The sequence below is a fragment of the Meles meles genome, chromosome 1, assembly GCF_922984935.1.
Source record: "Meles meles chromosome 1, mMelMel3.1 paternal haplotype, whole genome shotgun sequence".
Classification (NCBI taxonomy): domain Eukaryota; kingdom Metazoa; phylum Chordata; class Mammalia; order Carnivora; family Mustelidae; genus Meles; species Meles meles.
Window position 1 is genome coordinate 136,069,778 of NC_060066.1, and position 19,968 is coordinate 136,089,745.

The following is a 19,968-nucleotide window of genomic DNA, read 5'->3' on the forward strand; positions in this document are numbered from 1 at the left end:
GCTCCTCCTGCTTGTAATATTGCTTTAATTCTACTACCTTATCACAATATCCATATGTTGAAATAATTGAATGAGCCTGTAATTTTCTGATATAAAACTCAAGTGTCTAGAACTAAGACATTAATATACTGCTCCTCACACACGGAGACAACTCAAATGACGTATCAAAAGTTTATTTTGAAGTGTTTTTAAAAAAACCCCTAGTATATTCTTTCACTTTAAGTCTACAGCCATCCCTTTCTGTTGACTTCTATTAAGATTAACCTGTTCACACATGAAAAAGTGTTCCACATCACTCGGCATCAGGGAAATACAAATCAAAACCACAATGAGATATCACCTCACACCAGTCAGAATGGCTAAAATTAACAAGTCAGGAAATGACAGATACTGACGAGGATGCGGAGAAAGGGGTACCTTTCTACACTGTTGGTGGGAATGCAAGCTGGTGCAACCACTCTGGAAAACAGCATGGAGGTTCCTCAAAATGTTGAAAATAGAACTACCCTATGACCCAGCAATTGCACTACTGGGTATTTACCCTAAAGATACAAACATAGTGATCCGAAGGAGCACGTGCACCCGAATGTTTATAGCAGCAATGTCTACAATAGCCAAACTATGGAAAGAACCTAGATGTCCATCAACAGATGAATGGATAAAGAAGATGTGGTATATATACACAATGGAATACTATGCAGCCATCAAAAGAAATGAAATCCTGCCATTTGCGACGACATGGATGGAACTAGAGGGTATCATGCTTAGTGAAATAAGTCAATCGGAGAAAGACAACTATCATATGATCTCCCTGATATGAGGACGTGGAGATGCAACATGGGGGGTTATGAAACAAGATGGGATTGGGAGGGAGACAAACCATAAATGACTCTTAATCTCACAAAACAAACTGGGGGTTGCTGGGGGGAGGTGGGGTTGGGAGAGGGGGAGGGGGTTATGGACATTGGGGAGGGTATGTGCTATGGTGAGTGCTGTGAAGTGTGTAAACCTGGTGATTCACAGACCTGTACCCCTGGGGATAAAAATACATTATATGTTTATAAAAAAAAAAAAAGAAAGAAAGAAAGAATGAATACCCAACTTTTGTAGCAACATGGACGGGACTGGAAGTGATTATGCTGAGTGAAATAAGTCAAGCAGAGAGAGTCAAGTATCATATGGTTTCACTTATTTGTGGAGCATAACAAATGACATGGAGGACATTGGGAGATGGAGAGGAGAAGGAAGTTGAGGGAAATTGGAAGGGGAGGCAAACCATAAGAGACTATGGACTCTGAAAAAGAACCTGAGGGTTTTGAAGGGGCAGGGGTGGGAGGTTGGGGGAACCAGGTGGTGGGTAGTAGGGAGGGCACGTATTGCATGGAGCACTGGGTGTTGTGGAAAAACAATGAATACTGTTCTGCTGGAAAAAATAAAGAAGAAAGTCAAAAAAAAAAAAAAGGATTAACCTGTTCTTTTTTGCCTTATAAATTATCAAGAAGACAGACATATTTGTAAAATATAAGTACATTTAAAAGTTGACAAAAATGACTCATCACTTAAGTCACAGTTCAAACAATGAGATATTAAAAACAGTAAAAATACTGTAGCGCAGGGCCCACTACAATTATATTTTTCCCTATTGCCAATGTGACAAGACCTGAGCTGTAGAGTTGCTCAAGTGCCAAGATGTAAGTAGTACATAACAGTGTGTACAGAATTACACAAATATTTGTATATACACTCCCCTGCCCCTACACAAACATATACAACAAACTTCAAAATGCGGTAATGAATTAATCAATAATTTATAGTTGTCAGAATTCCTACAGTACGGAATCAGTTAGCAAAGGCTTCTGGAAAGCTGAATAAAAAGTGTGGCATGTGAAAAGGCATCCTACTAATGGGCTTGTCATGAGTGGGGGAACTCTTGCAGATCAATAGCACTTTTCTAAGAATTGCCTGTCCTCCCTCCAGCCACATGGCTGAAGCAGGAGCATTCCTCTTCTTACAATGTGACCCAGGCCCCTGTGTAGAGTTCTTTTGTCCCAGACTGGGTATCTGGATCAACTGTGGCCAGGAACAAAGATACTATAACTGATCCACTTTGAGACAAGCTCTCACCCCAGACCAAGAGCAGCCATTTGGATAGTGGTAGGAAATAGGGCCTCTGAGAAGAAGAGAGGAGGAAATGCTGGGTAGATGTACAGGTCCCAGAAAAGGCAGGAGGTAATGGCAAAGACAACGACTTAATGAGACTTAATGACTTAATGAGAGCAAAAGCTGTAAAGGGTGGTGAGACAAGATAGTACAAAAAAAAACTGAGGAAACTGGCAGGAAGAAACCTGGTTAGGGCCGATCCTCAGTCCCAAGAGCTCTGGCAATATTCTGGGATGGAGCGGGGATAGTAATTAGAAAACTGAAATCAACTGGTATCTTGTGGAGACTTTTTGACCATTACTCTAGTGATCTATTAGAATTAGAGATACTGAAGCACGGAAATGAACAGGAAGAAGTCCAGCCTAGTGTTACACATGTGGAACTAGAAACATAAACTGATGGTCGATTTCTAACAACTGCCACAAGTCCCCAGGTCAAGTGACAAAAATCCAAATTTCTGTTCTTTTACTGAAATCAGCCTGCAAAATTCATAGAAAATCTTTACAAGACACACTAAATTCTTCGTTCTTGGCCAAAGCACCTCACAAAAATAATAGAGAAAATTAAATAACTACAGTTAAAGCTATTATAACAATTCTAATTTTCGCAAAAAAGCACTTAGTAGTTATATGCTGTTATGTCCATCAAAACACTTCTATATAAATATGCCAAGATTCAAAACTCAACAAATCAACACAATTTTTAAAAAGAAAATAGAAAAACTTACCTTACTAAGATTTGAATACAGATCAACTACACTGTTACAAAACTTTTCTACGTCTTGTGTAAGTAGCTGGTCTGGGTTGGCTATTCTGTTGTCCAGATTTCCCATTTTATAATATGTGAAAGCTCTGAAACAGATGAAAGAAATGACATGAAAACTGGGGATTTTAAAAACAAAAAAATTCACATTCTAGCACATAGGGCAAATTCACAGAAATGGAAAGGTCTGGAGCTGGAAGAGGCCTTAAAGATTGTCCTTACTTTAAAGATAAGGAAGCAAGACCAGAGAAGGATGACTTGCAAATTAATGGAGGAGCTAGGATTAAAGTCATTAAATTGCTGAGGTCTTTCCTATGTGCTTCTGGGTCTAAGAAAATTTCCTCGAAAAACATATCCAATACAAGAGAAAAACTTCTAGATCTCAATATCATCACCGTTTCTATTCAATTCAAGTATGTTTAATATAAAAATAGGTTATCACTTACTGGAGATACTCCTCATAGAGGTATTTAGTTAGTCTTACTCGGAAGCATAGTTTGAGCTCATTTAACCCAAACTTCAAGAAGTTATTAACTACAGAGATCTGAAACAAACAAACACATATTACTGTTTTACTACATTTCCATTCACAAAATTATTATTTATTGCTCTAGCATTGGCTCTGTCCCCAAATCCTATGATTTTTGTAACTGATTGTCCAAATTGATAATGATTCGCTTCTGTTTTACTCAGAATGTGCAAAGATACAAAGAGAACATCCCAAAGCAAATGCAATTGCTGTTATTATGCTGATTATTAAATGCTCTATTATGCTGATATATTAAAACTCTACTTGAAACTCAGGTTTTTAATATGTTAATAACATTAATTACGAGAAGCATCTTGACACTTCTTTTGTCAACAAACAAAAAGCAAAATCTGTCCCCTTTGGATTCAGTGTAAAGGAGTCCTGACATTTATGTTTGTATCTTGTTTCCTTCTACAAGCACTATGACCTTAGACAATGAATTCTATTTGCATTTGTTAAAAAAAAAACCTATAAATTTCATACCAACTAATACCATAATTTCTACAGTCATCTTTACTTCTCATTCCCATCATTATATTGAAATTAAGTCTTCCATAGTTCCAAACTCAGATTTACGTAAACATTTTCTCAAGAAAACAATGGTTGTTCACTAAATCTCCAACTCTTAATGACATCTACAATTCTTATCTCAACTTTTTCTAAAGTCTAAAAGCCGTGTACATGTATCCTCAAGCTTTATTTATTTTCTGACATATTCTCTAATTAGCTGGAGTTTAAAATAGAGTTTTTTATTCCCATATTTATAATAATAAAATTCTTGTAGTAGCAAAAAAAGAAAGAACCAAGCTGAGAATATCACTTATGATTTAAACCAAACACTGACCTTTATGTTTAATAAATTCAGATATTAAACTCTAATTTCATTAAACTACATCAGTGGTTCAAGTTACTCTAATAGTTTAGGGCCTAAAGCAATGGTTCCCAATCAGGGAGATTTTGCCACCATGCCTAACCAAGCCCTAACCTCCTCAGGACATTTGCCAATGTCCTGGAGACATTTGGGGTTGTTAAAACTGGGGGGAGGGGTACTACTGCCATTAAGTGGGATGCTACTAAACATCACAGAAACCCTGGCCTAAAGGTTAGAACAAAACAACACATATGGACACATCTACATATGTATACCATGAAACTAAACCCAACCTAATTCCTTTTTTACTATCAAGTATAAAGGTTTACATTGCAAAATTCTGCTCTAAGTTATAAAATGAAACTTGAGATAGGAACTTAGTACCATAAATCTATAAAGTAAACTTAAGAAGCAAAAATCTCTGAAGATTTTAGGAAGATCCAAGTTTATTCCTATGTAAAGATTCTTAAAGAATTACACTTACGAGAGGCATGGCGGCGATGAAGTTGAATAAGTATCTCTTGAAATCTTTCCTGCTACGACCAATGATACCACTGCAAACCACCACATGCAATGCATTAGTTGCAAAAGAAGCAATATCAAACTCTAAGAAAAGCTGTAAAGCTCTAAAATTACTCTTGGAAGTTTTTATTGACTCAAAAGATTCAGTAAGAAAAAAAGATGCCGAAAAACATTTTCTTGCAGAAACAGGTTTCCAACTTTTGAAATCTGACATTTGAAACAGACTTCTTGAACATCACTCTATGAATGGCAAAATTAAATAAGAACGATTTCCTTAGTTCTTTTCCTTCATAAAAAATGGTAATTTAAAGAAAGGCTTATGCTGCCACAAAAGGAATTTAGATGGTGAAACAACTAACAAATTTATAGAGCCAGCAATGGGTTATTATGGATGAAATAAACTAGTATGTTTTCAAATATTTTTAATACCCTGATTCCCATCTGTATGAACCAATGGCAGAGATAGCCCAATGACAGATCAGCATACTCTCACTGTAAAAGATCAAGAGTAAATATTTTAAGCTCCTGTGGGCCAGAAGAGCTCTGTTCCAATTACTGTGTTCTCCTATGGCAGAGGAAAAACAGCCAAGAATGAGACTGGCTGCATCCTAAAAAAATTTTCCCAAACAGACGGCAGTGGGATTAGACCCATGGAGCCTTATCTGCTGACACTAGAACTAATCACAGGTCAGAGAGTAGACTAATGGGGTTCCCCAGACCCTCAGAATGGTTCTCTAGAGGCTTCAGATCTGTTAACACACTTCAACTAGACCAACTCCTCTTTCACGTTTTTAATGTATTTTACATATTTACCTGTTCTAAAAATATCCATTAAGAACTTATTTAAAGTTAAGAATTCTACAACTTTTTGAAAACCATTATATCATATAAGTAAAGAATCTCAGAGGACCATACATCTATGATCTTTAAAAAGATATAATTGAGGCACCTGGGTGGCTCAGTGGGTTAAAGCCTCTGCCTTCAGCTCAGGTCATGATCCCAGGATCCTGGAATCTAGCCCTGCATCTGGCTCTCTGCTCAGCGGGGAGCCTGCTTCCCTTCCTCTCTCTCTGCCTGCCTCTCTGCCTACTTGTGATCTCTGTCTGTCAAATAAATAAATAAAATCATTTAAAAAAAAAGATATAACTTATTTGATCACACACTCTTTTTTCGAAGAGTGTCAGTAAAATGTATTTTGAAAAATATTGCGCTAAATGTTTTAAACCTAGCTCCACATAGAAAAAAAGATATGGTATATGATATGGAAATAATCTGATTTTTATGAGGGAATAGGGAATAATGCCAAGTAATGTTAGTGGGTGTTTTAGAGCAAAAAAAGATGCATGGTCAAATAAGTTTGAGAAAACCTGGGTTAAACAAAACTAACAAACGTCTTTTTCAAAGACCTCAAAGATCTTAACATAAAACTTGTACATTCAAACTCTCTGAAAGGGCTTTATAGCAGGTATCATTTCCTCTGTCATGGCTGGCATTCCTTGGATCATAGTTTGGGAAATGCTACTTTAGACAGATAGAAAAATCTGTAGTCCAATTTTGATAGAACTTCTAAACAATTGTTTTTAAAGTTTAAGTTGACTAGAAAATACCTAAAACTGAACCACATAAAAATGATGTTTCTAGAAATCAGAATATTAAAAACAAGAGCACTTAAGACGGTACAAAAAGTTTAGAGGTTTAGATTAAAATTGTTTGAACCAAACTTCACATAAAACCAGTGCTTTAGTGCTGCCCAAGCTGTGAAACACACAAGATTATAAAGCTTGGTGAAGCACATGCTATCATTCAGCAACGGTTTACCATTGGAGTGGCAGCTATAAATTTAAAAAATGGTTTCTTGAATAAAGCTTTATTTCTGCTTATTATTCCGCTGCAAAAGAAAAATAATAAAAAGAGTAATTTTACAGTTTATATCATATTACTTCTAAAATACGTAAGGATCTTTATAAAAGATGATTTCGTGATTTTAAAATGATTTTAAAATGCCGGTAGGCAAAAGGCTAGAAATAAAATATATCTTTATAATTACATTTTAACAACAACAAGGTAGGAAGGATTCGCCTTCATATGAAATCTCCTGTGTCTACCTTGAAGAAGTCTGTCCTATTAAAATTTGCCCATACTCCAAAGTCTTTAGCCACCGCTAACAAATAAGCCAAAAAGATGTAAAGGATATTAAAATGTAAATTAAGGACCAGAATGAGTTTCTTTCAGACTTTTTTTTTTTTTTAAGCAGAAATAGATGAATCTAACCTCTTTGGAAAAAGCAAAAAGGAAAAAAACACAACCAATTTATAATGTAGCTTTAGTAGCAAGTTAGAGCAATGTGTTGTTTTTCAAATAAAACTGTTCCATATTATGAATTCACAATGTTTAAAAATGTTAAATTTAAGTATCAAAGATCTCATATACAGAAGCTCAAAAATACTTATGAAAGAGAAAGTTAACAAATTAACAAATTACTTTAAAATGACTGCTTCACAATTGATGAATATGGGTTAAGAATACATGGAAGTCGGACATCTGGGTGTCTCAGTAGTTTAAGCATCCGCCTTTGGCTCAGGTCATGATCCCAGGGTTCTGGGATCAAGCCCCACATCGGGTTCCCTGCTTGGCAGAGAGTCTGCTTCTTCCTCTGCCCTTCCCCACTGCTCATGCTTGCTCTCTCTCTCCATCAAATAAATAAAATCTTTAAAAAAACTTTCTTTAAAAAAAGAGTATATGGAAGTTTTTTCCTGTTTCTGAACTTTTCTGTAAGTTTAGTAGTATCAAAATAATGTTTTTTAGAAACTCTAAGATTTTTTTTCATTTTTTATGTCATATCTAAATTTTAAAACTGGGTACCCAACAGGGGTGCCTGGGTGGCTCAGTGGGTCAAAGCCTCTGCTTTTGGCTCAGGTCATGATCTCAGGGTCCTGGGATCAAGCCCTTCATTGGACTCTCTGCTCGGCAGGGAGCCTGCTTCCCCCTCTCTCTCTGCCTACTTGTGATCTCTCTCTCTCTGCCAAATAAATAAATAAAATCTTAAAAAAAATAATAATAACCTGGGTACCCAACAAATTGATTACTCAATAAAATTATAGGCTGGCTCATGCCACTCTCGGCAATGCATTTTCCCCAGGGCATTTAAGACTATGAGAAAATTAAAATCAGCATCTATTCAATTAAAGTTGGAAATGTCTAGTTTAGAAGAGTAAGTATTATTCTTTTGGATTACAAAAACATGAAATCATAAAATGTGAAAAGTAAAGTTTAAAAAATAAACTACTCTTCTACACTATACCAAGGTTGTAGAAGGTTCTTTATATGCAATGTATGACTTTCTACACAGATAGCTAACATGATGATTAGTAGATATAACCTGCATATTTTTGTTATTAACAAAATATATTTTGTATAGTTATATACATTATATATGTAATATATATATTACATATATATATATTTTTGTATAGTTGGGGATCCCGTATTTTTATTAATAGATAGGGTACTTAGATAATAAAGTTATTGAAGGAAAAAATATAAAATTTTATAACCATATAAAAGGACATACATGTCTTCTCTAACATATACAAAGGACTCAAATTACTTATGTACACAGCTCATATAAGCAGGACTTAGCAGTAAAATTGATCTTCCAAGGCTGATACGCTAGCAGCAACCAATAAACACTTCTATTATGTTTATAACAAACTTCTTGGACTTTCTCCTCACTGAGGCACATACACAAAAATGACCAGACTCTCTCTGAACACCATTCAGGGAGACCAACAATCAGTAAGTGCTCAAGTTGGCTTCTAGCAAGTTTTTTAGCCCTTCATTTTTATTATTTTTTTAAAGATTTTATTTATTTATTTGACAGAGAGAGAGAGAGATCACAAATAGACAGAGAGGCAGGCAGAGAGAAGGGGGGAAGCCAACTCCCTGCCAAGCAGAGAGCCCGATGGAGGGCTCGATCCCCAGACCCTGAGACCATGACCTGAGCCGAAGGGAGAGGCTCAACCTGCTAAGACATTCAGGTGCCCCTAGGCCTTCACTTTTAAAGATGAGTAGACAGGGAAGAGTGACAGACTTAAGGAAAGCCTCTAATATGAACAACAAAAATGAGAACGAAGGACCGAGAAAAAAACAGAAAGAATGCAGGAAGCTAAAAAAAAAAAAAAAAAAAAAAGGCACACACTTGCAAGAATGATTGCTCTAAAAATGAACATATATACAAAAAGATAACTCTTAGAAATAAAATGATGACAATATAAATTCACTGGATGATAAAGTAAAAAGAAATTTCCTAGAAAATAAAATGTCAGAGATGAAACAGTAGAGAAATTGTAAGATAATCATCTGATTATCTTATAACTTGAGTTCCAACACTCAAGTAATAAAGATTCCAGAAAAAAATAAAGAAAAAAAAAGAGGAGGAATTTTTTAAAAGCACAAGAAAATTTCTCAGAATGCAGAATGAGTTTCTCAATTGAAAAAGCCCACCTAAGCCCAGCACAGTGAAAAAAAAAAATTCACAGCAACATTCAGTAAAATCCTAAACACCAGCAATACACCAAAAACAACAACACACAATCATAAAAGCTTCCACAGGGGGCTAAAAACAGACCCACCACTAAGGAAGGGCAAGCAGCACAGAAGTGGACCTCCGTACCCAATGCAGCAACTAGACTAGCAGTGTTTAACCATGGCTGCACATTAGAATCACCTGGGATGTCTCAAAAACTAATGACTAATTGAAGCAGGATCTCTAGGGGTGAGCCCAGGTATTAGAGGTTCTCAAAATTCCCTAGATGATTCTAATCATCCTGCAACCAAGGCTTAGAACTGCTGAGCTCTACAGAAGTCAACAGGGTGATGCTTCCAAAATTCTAACAAAATATGGTTTCCAAGTTGGAATGTATAATTATAGCTAAACTATCAATCAAATACAAGAGTTCAGGTCTCAAAAATTTACTTCTATTGTGCCCTTTCTCAGAAAAACCATGTACATGCCAAAATGATAAAGTAAATAAGGAAAAGGAAGACAGAGGTTTCAGAAAACAGGTATTTAATGCACAAGAGAAAGATACAAGAAATTCCCAAAATGGGGTACCTGGATGGCTCAGTGGGTTAAACCTCTGCCTTCAGGCTCAGGTCATGATCTCAGGGTCCTGAGATGGAGCCCCACATCAGGCTCTCTACTCAGTGGAGAGCCTGCTTCCTTCCCCTCTCTCTCTCTGCCTTCCCCTCTGCCTACTTGTGATCTCTGTCAAATAAATAAATAAATAATCTTAAAAAAGAAAAGAAAAGAAAAGAAATTCCTAAGATCATAATTAAAGCAAATTCAAAGTGGACTGCTCTTTAGTTGCCTTAAAGTGCAATCAGTACAGATTAGGGCAGGAAGACAAGAAACTAACAAGAGGTATAGGGTGCGGTGGTAATAGACAAAAATCAAAAGATCACCTGGTATGTATGACCATATTACAATACTGAGAAGATGTTACAGTGTTGTCAAATAAGCTTAAGCTGAATTAGTAAGAAGTAGGCAAAGAACTAAGGTACACAAACAAAAACTTGCAATTTTCAAATGCGAGGAAAAACAAAAAGTTGTATAGCAAAGAAACTACCAAAGTACAGCATGTGGCTCAGCTGTAAACAGGAAAAATCATGTAAACAATAAATTCTGATGACAAAAAATGCGATAAAACAACATAAGAGGATGAACGTGGTCATGGGTAGGAGTGTAAAAGAGCTAATTCTCATCTTTCAAAGTAGGAAATAAATGCATGCTCTCTAAAACTGAGAAATTTAGGACAGTAAACAAGTTACATTGAAATACACAGGTACAGATGAACAGTAAAAAGAAAACAACTGGCTCTGGGAGTGGCAGTTACAAGTAGAAGAATGGGGCAGAGAACTGATGTGTTTGTTATTAAGTCCAGTAACACTATTTGACATTAAGCTGTGTTCATGTATTCCTTTTTAAGCTGTTCATATATTACTATAATTAGAAAAAAAAAAAAGGCAGGGCACTGACCACAGGTTTCAGGGAGACCCGTATTTAATACAAGAGCCTGCACAATTACACATGTTCTGAGGCATGTAGTTAGGGTTTTAATCCTATGCATATACTTTCTCTATTTGCCAAGAGAGATGAGTCAGAAAACATGTGCATAAAGCGTTCTTCCTCATCCTACAAATCCTGAGAAACAAATCAACAATATGAGGGGGGAAAAAAAAGTACTTTATTTCAAAATTTGGGAACACATTCAAAAATTTTTAGTAGTGTCTTCAAAAAGTTATTAGATTAAGTACTTTAAGAAATTTTCTGATAAAATACTGCAGGCCAGGAAAGAGAATTCCAAGAAAAATGTTTTACTCTAACATTCATACCATTCCTGGTATCATCAGGAATACAATCTTTAACAGATAAATGTTAATATCCCAACTGTTACTATAAGTTTTTAAATTCAAAATTATCAATCATAATGATAATATGTACAAAGACTATAATGAAAAAAATGTACAAAGCACTACCTTCAAAACTGAAGGAAATGTCTACAAATTGTTTTTTTCCTTCTAATAAATATTCTCAATATGATTCTCTGAAGTGCTTTGGTATTTTCCTCCAAATTATCTCATTAATTTTAGACAACCTACTTGGTGACTTTTTAGCCCTTGTTCCAGCACTTATTATACTGCGTTTTAATTTATTTCCTTGTCCCTAACTCTCTATAAACTGTCAGCTCTGCAGGACTTGGTACAAAGTCTCTCCTGTTCCCCAGTATATCCCTATCACAGAGTAGCAGGATGCCTGGCACATGGGAGACACTCAATAAACATCTGTTAAGTAAATGAACAAATACATAATTTGACTTAAATATTTATACCTAATTAAGAATCTAATTTTTGCTTAAGATAATGTTAAATATGAGACAAATCAATATTTTGTACATTTAGGAGGAAGGTGAATTAGAAAAGTACCTTTCAATGAGTGTCCCATTTTGAATCATCCAAACATCACAATATGTTCGAGACACCAGCATAACAGCAATAAGTACCAAGTAACCTGTCTAAAATAAACCAGGTATAGTAAATTAAATAAATGCATTTTTAAAAGTTATAAGAAACATTACCTTGGCAAAGATAATGATTTTTTATTTCTAAATTCAAATCTTTATTCTAGCTTTAATACAATGGCTGACATTTTATGTATAGGCAATTTTTAAATATACTTTTAAGAGAATTTAAAAATATAATATAAATGAAAAAGACTTATACATCATTTAATCTAACTTTCTCATCCAGAATTCAAAAGTGAATCCCAGGCAGGTCAAATAATTTGTCTTCCTATAAATAATCTGTCTTCATACTAGAAGGTAGTAGTATAACTTTGATTACCTGAATCACAGTGTACTGTGATTGTCTTAGATTTTTAATATGGAAGTCTAAAACAAAAAATGATAGTAACTATTAATGTACAGTTAAGCAAATATTGAAGGCTAAATTGTGCCTAATGCAATAAACTTGGTTCACTTTGTTGGAAAAATCTCTAATACTGCCCCTGCCCTCAATTTTGTGATGAAAACTTATACACAGAAAGTGAGAAAACAGCATAGTAGATAAGTATATTTGTATCACTTCGTGGAACAAGTGGGAGAATATGAAGGCCTGAGTGGCAAAAGAGGATTATGATTTTAGAATGATATCAAACAGACCAAGTAAAACAAAGGAGAGCATGATGATTATGAGTTAAAAAAGATAAAGGATTTAATGAGAAATAGGAAATAGACTGAAACCATATGAATAACAGTATTGCATATCCAGCAGACTTTAGCAATATTAAACTACTGCAAGCCTCTAGGTAGAACAAAATGTTAAAAAGTGTCATTTTGACATTACTTAAGCAATGCTGTGGAAGATGGATTACCAAGGGGAAAAGATGAGAGGTTAAGTCAGAAGTCCATTCTCTCTCTGTGAGATGGGAACCTATCCTCTAACCTCTAACACACACACACACACACACACACACACACACACGCGCGCGCGCGCGCATTCAAAGCTAACGCTATTTAAATCTTCTAAATTGGAAGAATAACGACAGTAAGATACAAGCTAAAGTCAGGAAGAGGGCATGTAGCAGCAGGGACATTTATTGGATAATATATTTAAACTCAAAATGATGGTGCTGCATGGCAACTGCAACTATTACTTATGTAATTTTTGAAAAACAAATATTTTTGTTAAAAAAGATGAAAGTACTAGAAGTACAGCACTTTAGGTGTAGTTGAGGCAGGGAGTCATAAACACAGAATAATGAAGCCACAAGAAAAGACAATGTCAAAGAAAGCTTCTGTGACTGAGCAATGATAGCCGCTACCCCAAAGTCGGCCAGAAAACAAAGATCCCATCTTCCTACTCTAGTCCCCGTTTGAAAGTTAGGTATTCAACTGGCAACAGAAGAACCTCTTAATTGTAATAAATAGTATCTGTAGATGTCACTTTAACTGTATGTAATACTAACTTTTAATTCAGACCTTAAATATAGTCTCAACTCTAAATTAATCATTTGACACATAAAGGTAACACTAGACAAAGATTGTTTATTTTGCCTTGATTTTCTGTTCTCAGTTTAATTTTTCCTTAAAATAAGTACCTACTTGTCTCAGCAAAATCTGGCAAACTTTGATTTCTGATATTCCTGAAGTGCCTTTCTACAAAGGATGACCTTAGAATCACTACTATTTCCATGATGAATGGGTTTGTGGAATATGTCAGAAACCAAAGAACCGCAATGACTTAGGCAGCCCCTCACCTCATGATATGTATGAACTTCCATTTATTCGTATGCAACATTATCATTTCTCTATTTCCTAAATTGGCTAGTCTCTCTATCCCTACTTCCAATCTTCTGTCATTTCTATGAGAGTTTATTTCTAAGTGAAACCCCCAGTCAACTGAGGTTAAACTTGGATTTTTATAATTCTCAAAGATCATGTGTAAAATGACTCTGCAGCATGGCTGGGCCTAGAGAAAGCTGGAGGTTGGTCAAGTTAGGCCCTGGTATCTCCCTTACTAACTACCAGAGATCTATCCAATATCTCATATTCATTTTACACTCAGCAAACCCCTCCTAAAAAGTCAAATGAGCACTGAACTCTTAACGGATCAAGAGAGGAATATATAAATCTTTCCAGAGAAGATTGTATTTTAAACAGGAATTCTTCAATCAGGTGGGTTGTAGAAAGAGAAAACTTCAAGAAAATAATGAGCATCAAGCTATTTTTTTAGTAAGTATCTGTTTTCGTTGGGGGGCAGGGACAGATGTCACAGACATGAGGTCATGAAAGCATAAGAGCACAGAGTCTGACAACAAAATAGCAAACTCTTCTAAGCAGATGATAGTGCAAGAAAGATCAAAGTTAGGTTGTGATGTACCCTCCAAGAAAAAAAGAAGACAAATGCTTTTATTAGGGTTTTAGAAAAAAGACTATTATGAAAACAAGAAGAGGCAAAAGGACCAATTAAGAGATGATGATAATCCAGGTAAGAAAACTACAGTGAGAACAGTAGGAATGGAAAGGGAGACTAATTCAAGAGAAACACAAAGAGAAAATATTTAAAAATAAGGAAGGGAGCAAATTTAAAAAGTCTCAGTGTGAGCTCATTTTTATTAAAATATGTTCTGGACACTGAAATACTGATAGAAGTTCTGAGTGAGAGGTTAAGAGGCACCAAGAAGGAAAAAGAAATCTATCTGCATTTTCTAATTTTTCTTCAAGGAAAATATATTATCTTTATCTTATTAGGGAAAAAAAGTTATTAAATTATGTTTTAGAGGCTGGAAAGGGTGGAATCTACAAGCCATGATGCAGAAATGAGGGAGAAAGAGAGCAAGTCCAGTGTGATAGGGAGATATGGGTTCTCTTTGGGGATTACAGTGCTTTGGGAATATCTTATCTTTTTGTTGCTATTAATAGATTGTAAGTCCAATGGTTTTTAAAATTTGAACAATGGAAAACATTACACTACAAGAAAATAAGTTTGGCAGAGAAGATAAAAAAGGGGAGCTTCTTTGAAACGAGAACAATGAACACTACAATATCCATGTTAAGAATGTTTAGAACGAAAAATGACCCAATACCAGTGGCTGAAAGGATGAAGTATGGGGAGTAAAGAGACAAAGGTGATGATATTTCTGGTTCTACAAAAGGTGATTAAAGATGGAGAACACAGCATTATCTTATTTTTTTAATCATTAAAAATACTCCTCAGGTAATGATAAAGATAATCTTGATAAAAGGGCAAAGGAAACGATAATAAAAACTTTATTCCTAAAACCAGCTCATCTCCTGAAAATACTAGAAGAATTCATATATCATTCTAGGTATCTCAAAACATATTTAATCAAATATGAAAGAACAACCTTCAAACGTATTCCATATCAATGTGACTTATGAAGATCTCAATGTAATAAAAAGGTTTGTCTTTCTAAATTTAATCTTGTTTTTATTCATAGAACTTAGTTATAATAAAACAACACCATTTAGAGTAGCTGCACTGAAGTAGTCTAATATTTCACATAAAAGATAATGAAATCCTATTTCATAAACAAGAGGAAACTATTTAAAATCTGGCACCAAACAACAAGGGTACTTGCAAGGATAACAGACAATTTAAAGAAAAAAAATTAGTAGTCTTTATTACCTACACAAGAAAACATTTGATCTGTAGTATAACAAAAGCTTTATAATTTTATTGTTCTGATCTCATGTAAGCTTAAAAGTTAAACACTTAACATTATAATTCAAGACTTACCTCCTTACAAAATGTTCTAGGAACCATGATTTTCAGAATCCGTGTGAGTCTTAAAAAAAACACCTTGTCCACCACAGCTCGCTCTTTTTTCCCCTCTTTCTACATTAAAACAAAAAAATTAAGATATTTATAACAAGTAATATTAAAGAACCACATTTCACCTAAGTCAATAATAAAAACTATCAAAATGGATACTGTATTTAGAGAGTGCAAACTTGCACTGCTCTTCAAACATGTTTTCAAGAAAATAAGATGTTATCAAAAACTAAATAAGGAAGTGAGAAGTTCTGGGGCCATGCAAATATCTGGGAGATGAATACTGCAAGCAGAAGAAACAGCAAGTGCAAAATGCCAAGGTATAGGCTCATTTAATTGCTTGAGAAGCAACGAAATGGCCAGTCTGACTGGAACTATAAGCAAGGGATGGTAGCAGAAGATGAAATCAGAGAGACAGCTAAGAAATGTCTTACTTACTTACTGACTGTTTATTATCCACTTCCTGATTAACAGCAGAATGTTTTTAAAATCCTGAACAGGAATTTTCCTGATAGTAATTACTGAAAACATTTAGATTCCTAGATTTAGCATTTAGCATTTCCAGCATGCAATCTACCAATTCACTCTCTCTTCTTCATAAACTCAAAGACAAACAAGGTTTCTTCACTCCTACAGCTCACATTCTAGCAGGATAAATACAGATAAAAATAAACCAATAAGTTGTTACAGATACACTAGGCAGGGCCATGAGCAAAAGACAAGATTCAGACAGGATGACAAGCCAGAGTTCTTTGTGGGGAGGTGATATTTAAGCTGAGACATAGATAAAGTGAAGCCATGTGATAACCTCAGGGAAGGAAGGTAGTTAAGCACAGGGAACATCAAGCACAAAACCAAGCGTCCAGAAGAAATTTAGTGCACACACTGAAGAACGAGACAGTAGAATTGCTAAAACAAAGAGAATAAAAATGAGAGAAGCTGAAGAGGTTGGCAGGACCAACAAAAGACAGACCCTTGAAACCACAGTAAAGATTTAAAGTTTATTTAGTCTGTGTAGTGGGAACTACCAGAGAAACTTAAGAGCAGTAATTAAATCTCATCACCCTCAGACATTTCTTTTGAAGGAATAAGAAAAAGTAACATAACTTGGATATGGTAGAGGCTATTTACTTTATTACACCTGAACTGTTTAGAAGAACATACAGGAGAAACTTCTTGCAAGAAGCAACAGACACGAGAAGGATGCGATCCCCCTATTGAGACCCTCCCCCAACTCCTATAATCACAATTCACTTATTTGTTAAATACTATGCACCTGATAAATACCCATGGTTTAATAAATTCTATAATTAGATAAACTTTAGTGTAAGTTTTATCTAAGTTGAGGAACTTGAAATGAATAGTTTGTATACTGAATTAGAATAATAATAAGCTACCATCTATATGTCAGACACTTTGCTAAGTGCTTTATATTTATATGATCCTAACAGGCACTGAATGCATTACGGAATCACAGATCAAGAACTCAGAAGGCACTGTGTGTGTAGAGTTAGATCAGGAAGACTAAGGTAAGAATCAGTCTATCCTGTAACTCTTGTAACAGAGTTCAGATCTTTGAAACCTTATGAAGGTTGCAAACCTCATCCTACTGAATTAGAGGTCCAGTTACTTCAGTCACACATGCATGTGTTCCTTCATTCATTCAATAAATATTCCCAAGCATTGTTCTGAATGACAGCAACACAGTCCCAGGCACTGTTTTGAATGACAGGAACACACCAGAAATTGAAACAGGCCAAAAGCACTACTCACAGTATATTTACTTCGTCCTATTTTCCTCAAGCCAAATGCTACAACTTCAACCAAAATCTTCCCTTTTGTGAGATTAAGAGTCATTTATGGTTTGTCTCCCTCCGGGGTTGCTGGGGGGAGGTGGGATTGGGGGAGGGGGAGCGGGCTATGGACATTGGGGAGGGGAGGCGAACCATAAGAGACTATGGACTCTGAAAAACAACCTGAGGGTTTTGAAGGGTCAGGGGTGGGAGGTTGGGGGAACAGGTGGTGGGTGATGGGGAGGGCACGTTTTGCATGGAGCACTGGGTGTTGTGCAAAAAGAATGAATACTGTTACGCTGAAAAAATAAATAAAAAGGGGAAAAAAAAAAAAATCTTCCCTTTTACTTTCCCAAACTGAGAAAATACAGGAAGAAAATAAAGACAAGGCAACAGATACCAAGTACCTTTAAAAAAAAGAAAATTAAACTTCTACTTTCAAGTTTTTCCTATCACTGCCTTCCTACCTCACCCCACTGCACATGTCATGAACACCCTTGAATAGACAGAGTAATAATAAATAAAATGGCTACCTTCTGACTTAAACAGAGGATTACCTATTTCTAGCTTCTAGCTGCTTTCAAGAAATGATCTAGGGAAAACAATGAAGAAAGTTTAAAAAAAGTTATAAGAAAGTCACATTGAAGGAATTTAAAATATTAACTGCTACATGCTATGTAATTCTTCCTCCTCTTTTATTTCTATTCCTATTGTCATCACTTCAAAATCACAAACTGTCTGAAAGCCTGACTTGATTTCCATTACCTTTCAAGCCATGAAGGAATTGCATATAGGTTTCCTGAAGTCATTACAGCATATTCTGCAAAGAAACACCTGGACTAGAGGGCTGGCTCAGAAAGGATGAAGAAATACCATGACATTCTACCATTCTTGATACATAATAAGATTCATATCTGAAACCAAATCTAAAGGAGAGTACCTACAGAGATAGTACATTTCGTAAACACTACTAGCCTCTCCAATGAATTCATTTTAATTTCACAATTGACTTTCCTCTACCTGTGAACTTTCCAGTATTTCTTTAAAAATTTAAAAAAAAAACACTTTGAGGATATAAATTTAAAATGTAAACTACAGAAAAAGCAAATCATTAGATAAAGACCATTTAAATAGTTAAAGAAATACTGCAACCAGAAAATAATATACCTGACATTCAGGAGGCAACAAGGTCAAAGGGCAAAGAGAAGTTCCTATTGAGGTGTCAATCCACTTAGAAAGGTGAGATGAACTAGAATGGACTGAAAAAGACCTTTGAAACAACAAATAAAAAGCTCTATGGCGCTGACAAGAGTATAAACATTCCTGTACATCGCTGGAGAAAGTGTAAATCAACACAACTATTAGGTAGATCTACAGTAGCACCTATCATCATGGTTTTTTAAAAACTATTTTTCTTATTTGAGAGAGAGAGAGAGAGCATGAGAGGAGAGAGGTTAGCGGGAGAAGCAGACTCCCTGCCAGACAGGGAGCCCGATGTGGGACTCCAATCCCAGGACTCCAGGATCATGACCTGAGCCGAAGGCAGTTGCTTAACCAACTGAGCTACCCAGGTGCCCTATCAAAATGTAAAACGCACGCAGACTGTAAAATAACTCAGCAAATTTACTTTAAGGTACTTAACCTACTGGTATTCCTGCACATATGCCTAAACACATAAATGAAAAACATCTGCACACTATCTTATCATAAAAATCAAAAACCTAAATATGCATAAATAAAATTACATAAACTATACAAAATTTATGAAATGAAAACTCTACACCATAAAAAAGGAAGCTGCTCCTATTTATACAACAGAATTCTGTCAAACCGTTAAACTGACTAGATCTACAGCTATCAACATAAACATTAACACAGGACCTAAAAAATATGCTGAAAGTAGGATGATACACACCATGATCAACTTATAAAATTAAAGAAGCAAAATAATTCTACCTATATGGTTTAAGATTGGGGCGCCTGGGTGGCTCAATGGGTTAAGCCTCTGCCTTAGGCTCAGGTCCTGATCCCAGGGTCCTGGGATCAAGCCCCGCATCAGGCTCTCTGCTCAGCGGGAAGCCTGCTTCCCCCCTCTCTCTCTGCCTGCCTCTCTGCCTACTTGTGATTTCTTTCTCTCTGTCGAATAAATAAAATCTTTAAAAAAAATTATTCTAAAAGATATACAAATATACACACACCTCATCAGTATAAAATATGCACGGGAATGCTAAGTTCCCCATCTAAGTTTATAGTTCCCCAGCAGTATTTATTTTGAATTTTATATCATGTATACAGTCATCAAAATTAAGTATTTTTAAATCCAGTCAACTACCTCTTTACACTAACTCTATTAAATCTTCCTCTCCTTCCGAAATCTCATGTCTTGTGAAAACTTTACCATCTCACCAAACATTATAAAAAAGTTCAATAGGGGCGCCTGGGTGGCTCAGTGGGTTAAAGCCTCTGCCTTCCGCTCA

The 19,968-nt window shown here is 35.5% G+C and overlaps 1 protein-coding gene across 2 annotated transcripts in view; it reads right to left on the reverse strand.

Annotated features, from left to right (window-relative positions):
- The window catches only part of ABCD3 (ATP binding cassette subfamily D member 3), an 80,191-nt gene that overhangs the window by 30,901 nt on the left and 29,322 nt on the right, over positions 1 to 19,968 (reverse strand). Inside the window, exons 3-7 of one of the 2 annotated variants that reach the window (XM_046013898.1) lie at positions 15,663 to 15,761; positions 11,829 to 11,917; positions 4,807 to 4,876; positions 3,369 to 3,466; positions 2,888 to 3,011 (exon numbers count right to left, since the gene is read on the reverse strand). In XM_046013898.1, coding sequence (XP_045869854.1) covers positions 2,888 to 3,011; positions 3,369 to 3,466; positions 4,807 to 4,876; positions 11,829 to 11,917; positions 15,663 to 15,761 — 480 coding nt within the window. Of the gene's footprint in view, positions 1 to 2,887; positions 3,012 to 3,368; positions 3,467 to 4,806; positions 4,877 to 11,828; positions 11,918 to 15,662; positions 15,762 to 19,968 lie in introns of those variants that run through there. The other variant, XM_046013908.1, reaches the window with a different exon arrangement.